Below are 16,271 nucleotides of genomic sequence, written 5' to 3'. Positions count from 1 at the left end.
CCAAAAGTGAAAGTGGCATGAGTAATGTGCAGAAACCAGGTGCACCAAATATATATAATAAACATAGTAATATAACAGTAATATAACACTAATAGCTTAACATAAAAGGTAAGAGTCTGAAGAAAACTACATTTCCCAGGAGCTTGGCTCCAGTTCATTTTGAGGCCATCAACACGTGACCTAGTCCACCAATAGTAGTTCAGATCCCCTGCATAAACAGTCGTAAACATGACACTTGCTCTTTCTTTGCTGCTCACAGCAAGAGATAAGTACTTCATTAGCACTGCTTACGTCATGATTTTATAATTTAAAAGATAACGTTACAAAATGTCATATATGTTTACTGCATAGTTATAGACTATACGAATTTTCCTTTCAATATTTATTTAAAAAAAAATAATAATTTGTACTTTTATGTTGGGCTCTGACGTCAGTCCTCTGACCTCAGAGACCGCTTCACACGGTCACAACTGATCAGTTATTTATTCCGCTCGTCGAGCGGATTCTCCGACGGCTTCGCCCCGGCTTCGCCGCAACTTCGTTGCGCTCCTGAGGTACTGGGGATCCGGCGCGGCCTAGTCGGACCACGCTGCACCGCATGCAGGCCGCCAGGGGAGCTCCTGCTCTCCAGGTCCTTTCCTCTACATTCCGGCACTCGAGCGTGCATGCCCGTTATAATATAACGGTTCTTGCAGCTCGAGCGTCGGAATCTTTCCTCAGACAAGAGTGACCGTTTCTTCTCGCTGGTTTTTCACCGCGCATATATCAAAGACATTTTCTATTCACCATTTAAGAACAATCACAAAGCTGAACTGAAATATCATTACTGGGCAGGGAGAGAAGGCGTTCAGAAGCCCAGAAAAAGAAAAAGAAAAAAAAAAAAAGTGAGTAAGGTGCATTTATTTTATAATGGCAGAACAGTACTCGCCTCAATCAGATCAGGCTTGGTCGGAGGCTGAGGGAGATCACTGTTACATAGATGAAGTGGCAATGGCTAATAGTTTACATAAGGTTCTGGGATCCTCTGTGGAGACCAGTGTTAAGAAAGCTGTAACGGATATGCTCATTCCCATACAAAATCGTCTAGACAATATGGAGGAGCATTTCAGAGAGACCTCCCCTCCTGGAAGGAAGAGAACACAGAAAAGGAAGCACCTTACCGAAGGGGGGATGTATACCGTCTCGCAAGAGTAAAACCTCTACGACCCCCCCCGCGAGCCAGCCATCTAATGCCACAGCTGCCGTAACGGACGCCTTCTCAAGGCTGAAACAAGCCTTCATGAATAGGAAGGTAACCCCTTCCCATCTACCCTCTTACCCCGAGGAGGAAACCAGGGGAACTAGACCCTCAAGCCCGGAGGGACATGGACAGGGCTCGGAAGAAGAAGATCATAACAAAAGCGTCTACGACGCTGATCTTTCTCACTCCTCTTCAGATGAGGAATTTCATTTCGAGGAGTGAAGACCCTCTGCGTCAGGGATTGCGGCAGACCCCATCCCTAAATACACAACCGGGACCAAACCTTCTACTGAAGGTACATTTACCCAGGAAGACTTAATACACCCCAGGTCCATCGACTGGGAACCATCTTCCAAGACATCGAGTTACATCCACCTTAGGCTGCGCAAGCCGCTTGATAAAGAAGTTCGCGCCAGACTACGTGCTGAATGTCCACGACCAGACATTGCGGATAAAGTAGCTCTTACTCCAGAGCTCGATTCTAAAATGATTACCTTTTTGGGTAAAAAATGTTAAAGACCCCCAGGAAGGGTATTGATCGCGCCTGGAAAGCCTGCCAGGACAAAGTATTGGACATAGCAGGTCCACTAGCAAAAATCTCCGATCTTGCGAATGCAGCCATCTCCTCATCGACCCAGTGATACTGTCCGGCTGGGTCCAGAAGGCTATTTGCCTCTTGGGCAACGCCAGTTGCACCATCTCAACAGAGCGACAGAAAGGCATCCTTTACAAGATAGATGCCAAATTAACCGAACTAGCAGACACAGAATCCGGCCCAACGGCGCAAGGCCAGCTTTTCGGAGACCCTTTCATGAAGGAGATGACAAAATCTGTCGGGACATTCACGGCGTTGGACAAAGCACAGGTTTCAATAAAAAGAGTATTTGCAACCAAGGTTTTCTCCAGGGCCGGGCGAGGAAGAGGTCGCTCTTCCGGACGTTTCTTCTTCGACCAGAGACCTCAACGATCTCGAGGCCAGCATAATTCCTGGCAAGAACGCCCCAACACTTTCTTTCCCTCGAGAGGTCGTGGAAGAGGGCGTCCTTGGAGGAGAGCGGCCAGATACCCTGCCCAGCAACAACCCACAGGTCAGTGTACTGATAACTGCGCCAGCGCCACTAACATATAGGAGGGAGGTTAGGATGTTTGCAAATGCTTGGGATACCTTATCGGGAGATGCCTGGGTCAGGGACACAGCTCGGGGTTTACACCTAGAGTTTTTTACACAGCCCATTCAGAAATGACGCCCCACTCCCATAGTAATGTCTCTATCAGACCAAACCGCCTTAGAAAGCGAAATATTCAGTCTCCATCAGAAGCAAGCGATTCGCCCCTGCTCAAGTCAGGGAGGCTTCTTCAGTCCCATTTTTCTGGTATGCAGGAAGCAAAAAGTGCGCCCAGTCATAAACCTCAGAGCGCTCAACGAGTTCATCCTTTATCGCCATTTCAAAATGGAAGGTATACACATGCTCAGAGATCTTCTCAGACCGAAGGACTGGCTTATGCGCCTAGACTTAAGACGCTTACCTCGCAGTACCCATTCATCAAACACACATCAGTTACCTCAGATTCTCCTGGAGAAACCGAGTTTGGGAATTCACAAGTCTCCCATTCGGACTCTCTTCGGCGCCTTGGGTATTCACCAAACTCTTAAGACCTGTAGTAGCTCGATTAAGAGAGCAAGGTGTCCGTCTCAATTTATCTAGACGACATTTTCATGGCCCAATCACAGGAGTTAGTCCAGAAACAAACCGAACTTGCAATAAACTTGCTACACAGTCTAGGTTTTCTTATAAACTGGGAGGAGTCAGTTCTACTTCCATCCAAAAACATGGAATTTCTAGGATTCATAGTGGATACACAGAATTCGCAGCTTCGACTCCCATCAGCCAAGATTCACTCTACCAAAAGTAAAATACGCAAGAACTAGCAAGAGTGATAGGGCTACTTTCATCTTCCATCCAAGCAATATTTCCCAGCCCTCTTCACTATCGAGAGCTGCAAAGACTAAAAGGCCAACACTTAAGGAGAAACCTTTCTTATTCTCAACTTCTGACACTGTCTCCTCAAGCGAGGACAGAGCTCCACTGGTGGCTCTCATATATGGAAGCCTGGAACGGCAGAGCCATCTTCGGCTCTGCTCCAGATATTATCGACTCGGATGCCAGTCGCTCCGGTTGGGGAGCGAGATGCGGTCCCATAGCCACGGGAGGGACTTGGTCCCCACAGGAGCTGGACCTTCATATCAATTGTCTAGAGCTTCTTGCAGGTTCCTTTCCAGTGCGCTCTTTTGCCAAAGACAAAGCGAGTTGCTGTATTTTACTAAAGATGGACAACATCTCAGCGGTAAGATACATCAACCATCTGGGCGGCACCAAGTCGAGACCCCTAGCAGAATTAACCAAAGACTTATGGCATTTCTTTCTGGATCACCAGATTTCAGTTACAGCGGAGTACCTTCCCGGCCTCTCAAATGCAGTAGCGGACTGGTACTCACGCCACTCGACAGATTACAGCGATTGGAGAATCAGAGAGATTTTCCTCCGCCTTCAGGAGATCTGGGGTCCGATGTCCATAGACCTATTTGCTTCCAGACTCAACTCCCAACTACCAGCTTTCTACAGCTGGAGGGCGGACCCAGCAGCAGCTGCAACAGACGCATTCCTACAGTCATGGTCCCAGGGAATACTGTATGCCTTTCCTCCTTTCACTATGATAGCGAGGACCTTGGCGAAGGCCCGTCAGGAGCATGCCAATCTGATCCTTATAGTGCCGGTCTGGACATCTCAGACTTGGTATCCAGTTCTTCTGGAACTTTCTACGGATTCTCCAATCGTACTACCCCCAGTTTCCGGATCTCCTATTAGATCCATCAGGTCAACGTCACCCTCTCCTACTCAACAGATCTCTGACCTTAGCAGCCTGGAGGATTTCAGGTCAAGATGGAGTCCCAGGCATGTCTCACAAAGCGATCAACCTTATCGAAGAGAGCTGGGCTCCTAGTACCCCGGAAGAGATATTCCAACTCTTGGAGCATCTGGAACTCCTGGTGTCGTGAGAAAGGATTACATCCAATTTCAGCACCTGTAGAAGAGATTTTGAATTTTCTAGCATCCCTAGCGGAAAAAGGGCTCGCCTACATATCTGAACGCCTACCGTTGAGCAATTTCCGCAGGTCATGACCTTATCCAAGGAATATCAGCAGGAGAACACCACCTCGTCTGCAGGTTGCTGAAAGGTTTAAGGCTTACCGTCCCACCTCCAGCTCGCTATGACAAGCTTTGGGATGTTAATAAAGTACTGAACCTTTTTCTGGCATGGCCTAGTAACGAAGAACTTTCGCGTACAGCCCTATCTGGCAAACTCACTACTCTGCTTGGTCTCCTGCAGCAGAGTCTCAGACATCAGTGCTCTAGATCTAGCAGGCAGAACCTTTTCTCCTGATGGCATTGTATTCCATATTCATAGAAGAACAAAGTGCAATTCCAGGGTGATTTCCTATCCCGCCTTTAGGGATCAACCGAAGCTCTGCTTGGTTAAATGCTTGAAAGTCTACAAAGAAAAGACGGCTCCACTCAGAACCTCCCCTAACGGGCAGCTACTGATCGCTCTGCGTAAACCGCATAAAGCAGTATCAGCACTGACCTTAGCACGTTGGGTCCGGTGGACGCTAGCTCAAGCAGGGATAGACACCAAGCATTTTGGAGCCCACTCAGTTAGAGGAGCCATGGCCTCCAAAGCCTTTCAGGCAGGAGTTCGCATAGAAGAGATCATGAGGATGGCAGACTGGGCTAGTGAATCAGTTTTCAAACAATTCTACCTAAAGCCAGTAGATCAGCCGGCATCTATTGTGTTAAGTAAGCTTTAAACAAGCATAATAATGGGAGCCTACGGTCTTGACATAGAATAAAGATTTTCCATAATAACTTACTAGAAAGTCTTAATTCTATTAAAGACTCGGAGGCGAGCATTATCCCACCCGGCGAGAAAATAACAGCATGTTACCTGATGTTAATTAAAGATGTAATGAAAAGATTAATGTTCTGATATTCGCATGTACCCTATCGGAATAACTCCAAGATTTTCTCCCACCCTGATAAGGGATCTAGGGTTGTCATATACAAGAGACTAACATTTTCCTTTTTCTTTACAGCGCCTACAGACAAGTCCGCCTGATCACGGCCCGACACAAGTTCATCTTCTTCAAGTTAGCTACAATTATCTCCTACTATGGACAGCCAAGTTCGCAGCCCAGAAAGAGGAAGTGTCATCATGTTTAGGACTGTTTATGCAGGGGATCTGAACTACTATTGGTGGACTAGGTCACGTGTTGATGGCCTCAAAATGAACTGGAGCCAAGCTCCCTGGGAAATGTAGTTTTCTTCAGAGACTCTTACCTTTTATATTAAGATATTACTGTTATATTACTATGTTTATTATATATATTTGGTGCACCTGTTTTCTGCACATTACTCATGGCACTTTCACTTTTGGTGCACAAACATCTTGCTCCTGAGCTCTTTTCTTTATTGTCGAATAAAAGAAGGAAGCATAATGCTCGCCTCCGAGTCTTTAATAGAATTAAGGAATTAAGACTTTCTAGTAAGTTATTATGGAAAATCTTTATTGTTGGTAATAAAAACTGGGGCGATTTGCGCAAGGCAGACCTCTGCAGATTCCCACAGGTGTCCTCTTTTCGGAAATGCATGGGGTTCCCAGTTTTCCTTGGTGGCTTGGTCACCCTAGGCCCAAATCTGTATGGTGTAAACATGAGTCAAATTCCTGCTGTGTGAAAAGAGTTGGGGTTACCCGTGTTTTCGCCCTCGCCCTTTGCGCCCTGGTATGTGCACCCACACTTATGAGGTACCGTTTTCGTCGGAACACCTGTGGGAACGCAGGACGGTAAGCCATGTGTTGGCGGCGTGTTTGGGTGGGTGAGCAGAGTGAAATGTCTGAAAATGGTTTTTATTCAACAAAGTTTGGACTTTGCCAGGGATTGTGAGTAATACATTCTGGTTCCATTCGCGCAATACAGACCTCTGGATTCCCACAGGTGTCCTCTTTTGATAAATGCATGGGGTTTCCTGTTTTCCTTGCTTGCTTCGACACCCTAGGCCCAAATCTGTAGGTTGCCCACATGAACAAAATGTGCTGTGCTGAAAGGCTTGGGCTTACCGGTGGGTTAGCCTTTTCCTTTTGCGCCCAGGTAGGTGCACCCACACATGTGAGGTACCGTTTTCATCGGGACACCTGTGGGAATGTGGGAAGGTATGACATCTGTTGGCGATGTGTTTCCTAGAGTGGACAGAGGGAAATATTGCTGAAATTGGCTGAAAATAAACAATTCTCAGAGATTTCGCTCTGGCCACCCACAGAAACACGCCGCCAACACCACATGGCCTACCTTCCTGCGTCCCCCACACGTATCCCGATGAAAACGGTACATCACATGTGTGGGTGCACCGAACTGGGCGCAAAGGGGCAAGCCTAAAACACGGCTAACCCCAAGTCTTTTCTGACAGCTGAATTTCAGGATTTTTTCCGAAGTGCACACCATACAGATATGGGTGACCAAGTCACTAAGGAAAACAGGGAACCCCATGCATTTCTGAAAAGAAGACACCCGTGGGAATCCAAAGATGGCTGACATGCGCAAATCTCCCCAGAATGTATCCCACAAGCCCTGCCAAAGACCCACATGGGAGAAGGGTGCCCAAGGCCAGGGACATTACCGCCAACTTTATGGAGCTCTGGCTGGCCTGCGTTACAGCTTCTCCCCACCAGGGAGTCCCGGCAGTGTGCCAATACCTCCCCGAAGGGAAAAGCTGTAATGCAGCCCAGCCGCAACTCCAGGACGGTTGGAGGTGATGTCCCCGGCCTTGGACATCCATGTACCATGTGGGTGTACCGTCCCCCAAGCACAGCGGCAGCTCCAGGGAGCCCCGGCAGGATCCCCATTCCTCCCCGGAGGTGACATCTGTAACGTAGCACACAAGAGGTGCAGCCTGGGCTTGCAGAAAGACAACCCACATGGGAGACATCCGCTCCCAGGGAAACACCAATATTCTGCTGGCATGTGGGGCAATTTGTGGACTGCCCCTGCAATTGTGTCCCAGCCCACCAAAATATCTGCCCAGATGGCCCATTCCCACCAACAATCCAGCCCCAGTCTCACCCACCCCACTGACAGTGGGCCCTAACCATAGAATAATAAAAAACAGTACTCACATAACGTTGCAGCTGCTTGCGTAGAAAAAGCTGTAAACGAAACAAAAAACATGTGTTACCTACGGTCACCCCAGCTAAAACAAATCTACACTCATACTTTCCAATCATGCCCCCCCCCCCCTGCAAGCCATCCCTGGTGGTCTACTGAACCTCACCCTTCCCCCCCAGTGAAAACACATTTACCCCTTCCTACAGGCAGAAATCTGCCCCCAGGGAGGGGTGCATGAGGTGCCCCCCACTCCATTTGGGGTGGGGGGAGAAGCCCATCCCAAAACGTCAGACAGGCCCCCCAAAGGATGGGGCAGTACGGTTTGGGCACCCTGGGGGCAGATTGGCACACCAATGTGCACATCTGTGCCAAGGTAAGTTTGGTAAACAAAGAAAAAAATTGAAAATGGCAGGCTGCACTTTAGGAGGGGCTGAGGGGCACCCTAAACCGCCGGGAAATTTTGTAATGTGAAGGGGGTGCACGGCATCTCATGTAGCCCTCCCTGGTGGCAAATAAGGGGGGGGGGGGTGTCTGTCATGCACTCCTCCCTGTGGTCAGGTGGCCCTTCCTAGGAGGAGATATCTGCCCCCAGGGAGGGCTGCATGACATGGCCCCACTCCATTGTGGGTGGGGGGGAGGGGGCCACCACCCCTTCACATTAGAAAATTGCCCGGCGGTTTGGGGTGCCCCACAGCCCCCCTAAAATGCTGTCTACCATTTTCACTTTTTTCCTTTGTTTACCCAACTCCCCTTGGCGCAGATGGGCACAATAGTGTGCCATTCTGCCCCCAGTGTGCCCAAAACCTACTGCCCCACCCATTGGGGGGCCTGTCCGACATTTTGTGCTGCTCTCCCCCCCCCTCGCCCCAAATGGGCAGGGGGGCACCTCAAGCAGGCCTCCCTGGGCCTCCTACGAATGGCTGCGTGAGGTACAACCCCCCTCCATTTGGGGTGGGAGAGGGCAACCAGAAAATGTGGGACAGGCCCCCCAGTGGGTGGGTCAGTAAAGTTTGGGCATCCTGGGGGCAGATTGGCACACCAATGTGCCCATCTGCGCCAAAGCAAGTTTAATAAACAAAACAGACTGCACTTTGGGGGGCTGAGGGGCACTGTAAAGTAATTATGTAATGTAAAGGGGGATGGCCCTCTCCCAGCCTCCACACGAAATGCATGGGGGGGCGGATAAGAGGGGGTATATCATGCCCTCCTCCCTGGGGTTAGATGCACCTTCCTGGGAGCAGATAACTGCCCCCAAGTCAATTCTGAGTGGGTGGGGGGGTGGCGAAGGGGAGGGACGTACAACCCCTTTCTATAAAAAAAAAATCCCTGGTCTAGTGGGAGGTGGGGGGCAGGAGGAGGCACTCCCCCCAAAACCAACCAAGATTTTTTTCTTTCTTTGCACCCATTCCCTAGGGGCAGATGGGCACCCATCTGCCCCAGGGGGGGCCTAAACAGCAGGCCCCATCCTTTGGGGGGCCTGCCCACACTTTCCTGGTGGCCCTCCTCCTCAATTGGATGTAGGGCCACCTCATGTACTGCATGCTCCCTGGGGGCACAAATCTGCCCCCAGGCAGGGCTACAAAGGGTGCCCCCTTTTCCACTTGGGGTGGGAGGGAGAGGGCCACCACCCTTCCATGTCCTAAAAAAAATAATCTGTGGTGGCTAGTGGTCCCCAACCTCCTCCCCAATTCCTTAGATTATTTTTTTTTTCTTCCAAATAACCCCTCCCCTGGGGGCAGATCACCATCTGGCCCCGGGGATCTCCATACCTGTGGCCCCATGGTTTGGGGCCTCAGGGGGTAGGGAGGCTGCTTACCAAGTAAGCAGCCCCCCCCGCATTGCAAACATGTGCCTGGTGGTCTAGTGGGATTGCTGGCCACGGATCGAGCATTCTGCGCCCGACCCGCGGCCAGCAATGCTTACACAAATTGTGTCATTGGAAAGGGGAGAACCTCTCCTTTCCAATGACACCACCCTCAAAAATCCATGGTGGCTAGTGGTCCCCAAACCCCCTTCCCATTTTTTTCGTACATATTTTTTCATTTTTGAAATATCCCCACCCCAGGGGGCAGATGATCACCCATCTGCCCCAAGGGGTCTCCACACCTGTGGCCCCATGCTTTGGGGCCTCGGAGGGGAGTGGGCCGCTTACCTAGTAAGCGATTCTTCCCTTCCCCCCACGCTTCCAAAACAGATCCCTGGTGGTCTAGTGCCATTGTTGCCCAAGGATCAAGCGTTCTGCGCCAGATTCGTGACCAGTAAAGGTTTCACAAAAGGTGTTGTTGGAAGGGGAGAATCTCCGTCTTGAAATACAGCCGGAGATCGAGGCAGAGCAAGGTGGAGACTCACCTTGTGTTTTCAGTGCGGCAGCCGAAAATGGCTGCCGCAGTGAAAATGCTTTCACTTTCATGTCGGCGTGCGTTACGCACGCCGACATGCAATTGAAGGTAATGCAACACCCCCGGCAGTGAGGGGGGACCTCCTCCCCACATAGCCCAGGGGTTATATTAATGTTTTGTGCAATCCCTGATGTGCAGGGATTCGCACAAAACAGAGTGCCTGAAAGGACAAGGTATCTCGTCCTTGGCACCAGGAAGGGAATTCCAAGGACGAGATACCTCGTCCTTGGCACTTAAGGGGTTAAGCAACCGACTAGATAGGCAGGAAAAAGATAATCTGGTGGGACCTCGACTCGTGAAGGATTTTGGGTACACTACACGTCTCATTAGGAAGTGTTATAGTAACGCCTAGGCCGATACCCCTTTTCGATCTTCGAAAGAAAGATGCAATACTCCACGATTACCACAGCATGTGATTCTAAGCAGATTCACAAGCATCAGAAATTAGAAGTAACTCACCGTAGTGGCTAACGTATTCTTAGTGCCTAGTCCCCTTTCCTCCATACTGCATGGGCGTCCCTTCCAAGGGACAGGAGACAACCTTTTTCACCAGAAAAAACCTTCTTCCCATTTAAATTTAGAGGCGTGTGGGCGTGCGGCCCTGGGAGCATGCAATGCCCTGACTCCGCCCCCCCGGGACCCCACTTAAGTTCCCATAGAAGTGTCGACAACAGATTTAACATTGCCTAATGACACCAGTTTTATTAGGGGGGGGGGGGGTAGGTGGGGCGTACGGAGGAAAGGGGACTAAGAGTATATTAGTCACCACAGCCAGTAACTTATAATTACTCTTACATCCTGCCCCCTTTCCTTCATACTGCATGGGTGATTACAACTGAGTGTAGCCCCAGGGTGGAGAGGAGACCCTTCTTAAGCAAACAGTTTTCTAAGAACCGCCTGTCCGAAAGCCGCATCCACTCTAGAACCGGCATCCAAACAGTAGTGCTTAGAGAAAGCCAAAGAGGTGGCTCATGTGGCCACCCTGCTCATGACTTTCCAGGGGACATGCCCCTGGAAAGCGATGGCTGTTGCCTTTGCTCAGACCGCATGGGTGTGCATGTTGGCCAGCAGTGGCTTGTGTTGTCCCTCGTAGGCTTCTTGATGGCCGAGACCATCCAACGGGCTATGGAGGCCCGATATCCCGGTTTTTATCCTCTGAAGGTGACAAATAGAGCGTCCGCCCTGCGGAAGCCCTTGGTCCTGTCCAGGTAGAATTTCAGAGCACGCCTGACACTAAGGCAGTGCAAAACTATGTGCCTTGTCTTTGGGCTCAGCAAAAAACGTGGGCAACACTATTTCTTCGTTTAGATGGAATGCAGACGGCACCTCAGGTAGGAATGCTGGGTACGTCCATAGGACTACCTTGTCCTTGTGAAACAGTGTATTGCTCCGAGGCAACCAGTGCCTGGATTTCACTGATTCTGCGAGCCGAGGTGAGGCCGACTAACAAGGCTGTCTTAATGGTGACCAGCCTGATGTCCGCGGATGCCATAGGTTCGAATGGTTTGTGCGCCAGGGCACCCAAGACTATGTTGAAGTCCCACACGGGGTGCAGCCTCTTGACGGGCGGGTAGAGCCTGGCAAGACTCAAATGTCTCTTGACAATTGGGTTGGAAGAGGAAAAACTCTCCTCCTCTGAGTTTCTGTATGCCCCGATGGCTGCGAGGTAAGTGCGGCAGATGTCCACCTGCACGCCTAAGTGGGTAACGTGCGTCGAGAAGGAGAGCACGTCGTCCAGAGTACATGCCAGGGGGTTGATTTCATTGGAGGCTGCCCAGTTGCAGAACCTGTTTGGTACATGGGGGTAGTCCTTTCCTCAAACGTTTGTACTACAGTGGGTTAACGTAGTAACAATTCTAACATCTCCATATTGAGGTTAATACATTTACATAAGTATGCATCATTGGAGGAAAGTACAAATCCAAGTACTGGAACAACAATTGCAGAGTTCTTTTTTAATTAGACCGCATGTGTAAGCATTGGTAATTCAATGCAGATAAAGGAAAATTAAACATAGAAAAATAGAAAATTAAACCTTGTCACCACCTCGGTGAGTTGTATAAGACATGTATTACAAATATTGAGTGCATATTTAGATAGAATTACATCTTCTATGGTGACAGGTAGTCACTAAATTTAGCCTGTTTTAGTCCATACAGTGCAGAATTCTGAAGTGACTTTTTAGAAATGTACCAACAGTTCAACAAAAAAGCACATTTGCAAGGTTAGTATAGTGTAATCTACACACTCCTATACTAGTGCTGTGTTGTGTTGCAAAATATTACATATTTGCCAACCTAGTAATGTGTTATCACAGTCACAACCCACATTTGCACAGCACTGTGCTTATAGCGCAAAGAAACCTAAAAATAGGGTCTGCTAAAAAGGCGACGTCAACATAAAGCTGGTAATGATGATTCGGGTCATCGATCTGAGAGGTATAAGGTCAAGTCACGATGACATAGGACGTTTCAGCTGTAGCAGGGTAGCAGCCTTCTTCTGGGGCCAAGTAGAGCAGGTCTCCCTATGAATAAAAACAATATGAAAGTATATTGTTGAATGTTCCAGGAAGTGGATATTCACTTTGTGGTGATCTAAAAATACAGGACACAGGCAGTGGTTATAGTCATGTATGGCTCGGGCGCCTGCCTGTAGTTCTGTAAAGTAAGAAAAGAAATGATGGTACCTTGTTACCACAGGAAAGCCGGGCATAGTACTGCAATACTCCCATAGTGAGCGTTGTATCTCGGTGGCAGGAGATGAGCTCCTGCCTGGAGGGCTGAGGACTCAGTGTGAATCTGGCGAGCAAAAAGATGGGACAGAAAAGCCAAGGCTAGGTGTAAATCTCGGTTAATGGCTTGGAGGGGGATTAAGGTCTGGATGCAAGGGAAGCCTTGCCTAGTTGGGGGGACTCATCTTGTGACTCTGTGCGAGCCACGCGCGCTGGGGCCGAACAGTAATGGAGTTCGTGTGCGAGTGAGCTGCGTGGAGTATATCCAGTGCGCGTGCGTGTAGGAGTCGTGTCTGTGCCTCGCGCATGCGCTGGGGCGTTGATGCCGAGTTGCCAAGGAGACGGGGACGCTAATCGGAGCGCGGTAAGAACCAGGCAGCCGGGGCTGTGGTTGAGCCGGTGCTAAATGTTCGTGGGGAAGGCCAGGAGATCAAGCAGGTTAATGCTCAGTGCTGTCGATTTGGATAGATTGACCTTGAATCCCGGTGCTTCCCCAAATTCCATCAATTCCCTCCATAGGGCCTTCATAGATTCCCTTGGCTTAGTCAGCGTGAGGAGAACGTCATCGGCGTACAGGGTGGATTTATATGTTTAGGCCTTGATTCTCAGGCCTTGGATCTCTGCATTCTGTCGTACCCTGTTCGCAAATGGCTCCATGGAGAGGGCGAAGATTAGGGGTGACGGGACATCCTTGCCTTGTGCCTCTTGAGATGTTGATTATGTCGGACCTGGACCCATTGATTCTTAGTCTGGTGGAGGGATGCTCATAGTTCGCAAGTGTCCATTTAATGAAGTTCGGCCCAAAGCCGAAATGTCGTAATGTTTTTCGGATGTAACCCCAATCAAGCAGGTCAAACGCTTTGTGAGCGTCGAGGGATAGTACCATCAGTTCCAGCCCCTTCCTGCTGGCTGATTCGATGACGTTTATGGTTCTCCTTATATTATCATAGGTGCTAGAGCCGGGAATGAATCCGGTCTGGTCCGGGTGGATAATGGCAGGAAGCAGGGGAGCCGTCAGCCTCGTAGCAAGGGTTTTTGTGAAAATGTTTGCGTCATAGTTCAGGAGGGTGATGGGTCTGTAGGAGGCACAGTGACTCCGGTCCCTTCCAGGTTTCAGTAGCAACACGGTTAAGGACTCTTCCATTGAGGGGTTGGTCGTTCCCGATAATAGGAACAAGTTGAAGAGAGCCGCCAGTTGGGGTGCGAGTATGTATGAAAATTTCTTGTAAAATTGTGCCGTGAGCCCATCCGGACCTGGGGTTGAGTTCTTCAGGCCTGCTATGACCTCGCTCACTTCTTCTGCCGAGATAGGGGCTTCTAGAGTTTTGAGTTGCGGGTGTGGGCTAGGTATTTGGCTTGTGCAGGTGCGGCCGTGGGGTAACCCGACATGATACCCTTGTGATGTGCTGTCATGATTTCTATTTTCTCCGTGTTGGAGTAGCGAGGAGTCCCTTGTGCATCCTGGAGACATTGGATATTTTTTCTCGATTGCAGCTTTTTTAATTTGTGGACCAGGAGCCGATTTGCTTTGTTGCTGTGCACATAGTAGAACTGTTTGGTATATGTTAGTGCTCTGGCCGCCCTGTCTGCTAAGTGCATTTCTAGGGAGCGTTTCGCTTTTTGGAGCACGCGGCTTGCTTTCCTATTCTGGCCTTGTTTGAGGATGTGTTCCGCTTCTGTCACTTCCGCCTCAAGTGCGTCTTGTTGCAGCTTGCGCAGCCGTCTGAGCCGGGCGGTACAGTTGTTTGCCGTGCCACTTATGACGGGTTTCATGGCATCCCAGATCGTGGCGATGGATGTGTCTTCGGTGGTATTCTCCCTAAATTAGTTCTTGAGGTCTTCTGCCATTTCCGTTCTGATCGCAATGTCTGTCAGGATCTGGTCCGGTAGTTTCCATTGCCGCTGAGGCGGCTCGGGGAAACTACCCTCAGATTCATTGTGACTGGTGCGTGGTCCGACAGGGCTGTGTGTCCAATTTGGATGGATTTGACGCAGGGGATGAGAGCACTGGAGAGTAGCAGTAGGTCGATTCTAGAATGCCCCAGGTGGGCATGGGAGAAGAAAGTATAGTCGCTTGCCCCCATGTTAGTCCATCTCCATACATCTATAGTGTCGGTTTCCCTCAGGAATTCTGCCATGGCGAGAGCCTTACCAAAGTCCTCCTTGGATGGAGGGAGCGTTTTGTCCAGGTTTGGGTCTGGAGTCAAATTGAAGTCACCCCCTATGAGCAGCCGACCTTCACTGAAGGAGAGGAGTATGGGGAGGAGGTTGCGAAGGAATTGGCTTTGCACTGTGTTTGGGCAGTATATGGCTGCTATAGTGATGGGAAGCTCAACTAATAGACCTTTCAACAGAAGATACCGACCCTCTGGATCCCTCTTGATGGTAATGTTTGTTAAGGGTAAGTCTCGGCTCTGCAGGATGGCGACCCCTCTCTTCGAGACCAGCAGAGGCAAAGTACCGTTGTGTAGCGTTGAAAGGCTATGCAGCGCTCATCCATACTGAGGAGGCGAGTCTCCTGCAAGCATACAATGTCGGGTGCCATTTGGGCGAGCCTGTGCTCCACCGATTTCCTTTTCCGAGGGGCATTGAGACCCTGGACGTTCCAGGTCAGGATCGAGAGCTCCCTATTCGGCCGGGCCATTTGTGGTTAGGTTGGATAGCTGAATTACCCTGAGTTGTACTATTTGCAGGGCTGGGGACCCCCCCCCCCACTCCGGTGGGACAAATTGCCATTGTTATGGTGGTTCCGTCCAAAGGGATGAGCCCCTTTTCATCTTGTGTCTTGCTGACAGATTCCCCCCTGCTTCCGGCTCTCTCCTCAACTCCAGCTCCCCCTCTCCTCCTGATCAAGATGAACCAACAAAAGAAACTAGAACATAACTTGAAACAGGAAACAAATATCGGTATCCAGACCAGCCTTCTACCAACGGGGCTGTCGGCTGGGCCGTGGCTACCAGCTGGATAGGAGACCAAGGGGTCTCGTGCTGTATAGGGGAAAACAATGCAGTGCGAGAGAGAGCACAGTGGATTACTTATGGTTAAGGAGATTGCTAACTTGGGTTCCTTCTGGCAGGGTCCTGAGAGGCCAGATCGTTTGTGTGGTTTTAGGTTCCAAGTCAGAGCCCCCGGGGAGGGGGAGGGTTGAGGGGGGAGTTGGACGACTGTCTGGGGGCTGTAAATCAGGAAGTCCCAGGCTGCTGAATTCGGTGAGAGCAATTCTCCCAGGTGTAGACACCAGGGTATGGGCGGCTGGGGCCCTCAGCGATTGTTGGTGTTCTTCCCCCTGGAAGACGGGACACGCACTCTACGACGGCCCGCTGACCAGGAGCGGTGAGACTCCCTGTTGGCCCCCTCGGGGGAGCGGTTCGAGCCCCCCTGGACCTCCTCCTCCGTGTCCGGGTTCATAAATAGTTCCACTTCTCGCAGTGAAGGGATTTTCTGCATTTTCCCTTCCCAGGTGAAGGCGAGGCCCGAGGGAAAGCTCCAGTGGAAGGGTATCTTGCGATCGCGCAGCCAGTCCGCCATGGGTTTGAGAGCTCTTCGTTTAGCCAGGGTAGATGCTGCCAGATCTTGAAAGAGGGCTATTTCTGAATCCCGGAAGTGGATGTGTTCCATGGCCCTGGCCTCTTGCATCATCTCCTCCTTGAGCTTATAGAAATGGACCCTTACTAGAACGTCAGC

General features: G+C 50.2%; 1 protein-coding gene across 8 annotated transcripts in view; it reads right to left on the bottom strand.

Moving 5' to 3' along the window:
• Nucleotides 1-16,271, bottom strand: part of CHD8 (chromodomain helicase DNA binding protein 8) — a 1,687,145-nt gene that overhangs the window by 412,482 nt on the left and 1,258,392 nt on the right. For 5 of the 8 annotated variants that reach the window (XM_069633907.1, XM_069633913.1, XM_069633909.1 and 2 more), the window contains exon 32: nucleotides 7,469-7,498. The exons of the other annotated variants lie outside the window; for them this stretch is intronic. In XM_069633907.1, coding sequence (XP_069490008.1) covers nucleotides 7,469-7,498 — 30 coding nt within the window. The remainder of the gene's footprint in view (nucleotides 1-7,468; nucleotides 7,499-16,271) is intronic. 8 annotated transcript variants of the gene reach the window in all.

The sequence above is a fragment of the Ambystoma mexicanum genome, chromosome 13 (assembly GCF_040938575.1).
Source record: "Ambystoma mexicanum isolate Mex_15411 chromosome 13, UKY_AmexF1_1, whole genome shotgun sequence".
NCBI lineage: Eukaryota > Metazoa > Chordata > Amphibia > Caudata > Ambystomatidae > Ambystoma > Ambystoma mexicanum.
Note: the sequence above shows the minus strand (reverse complement) of the source record. Positions and strands in the feature narration are given on the sequence as shown.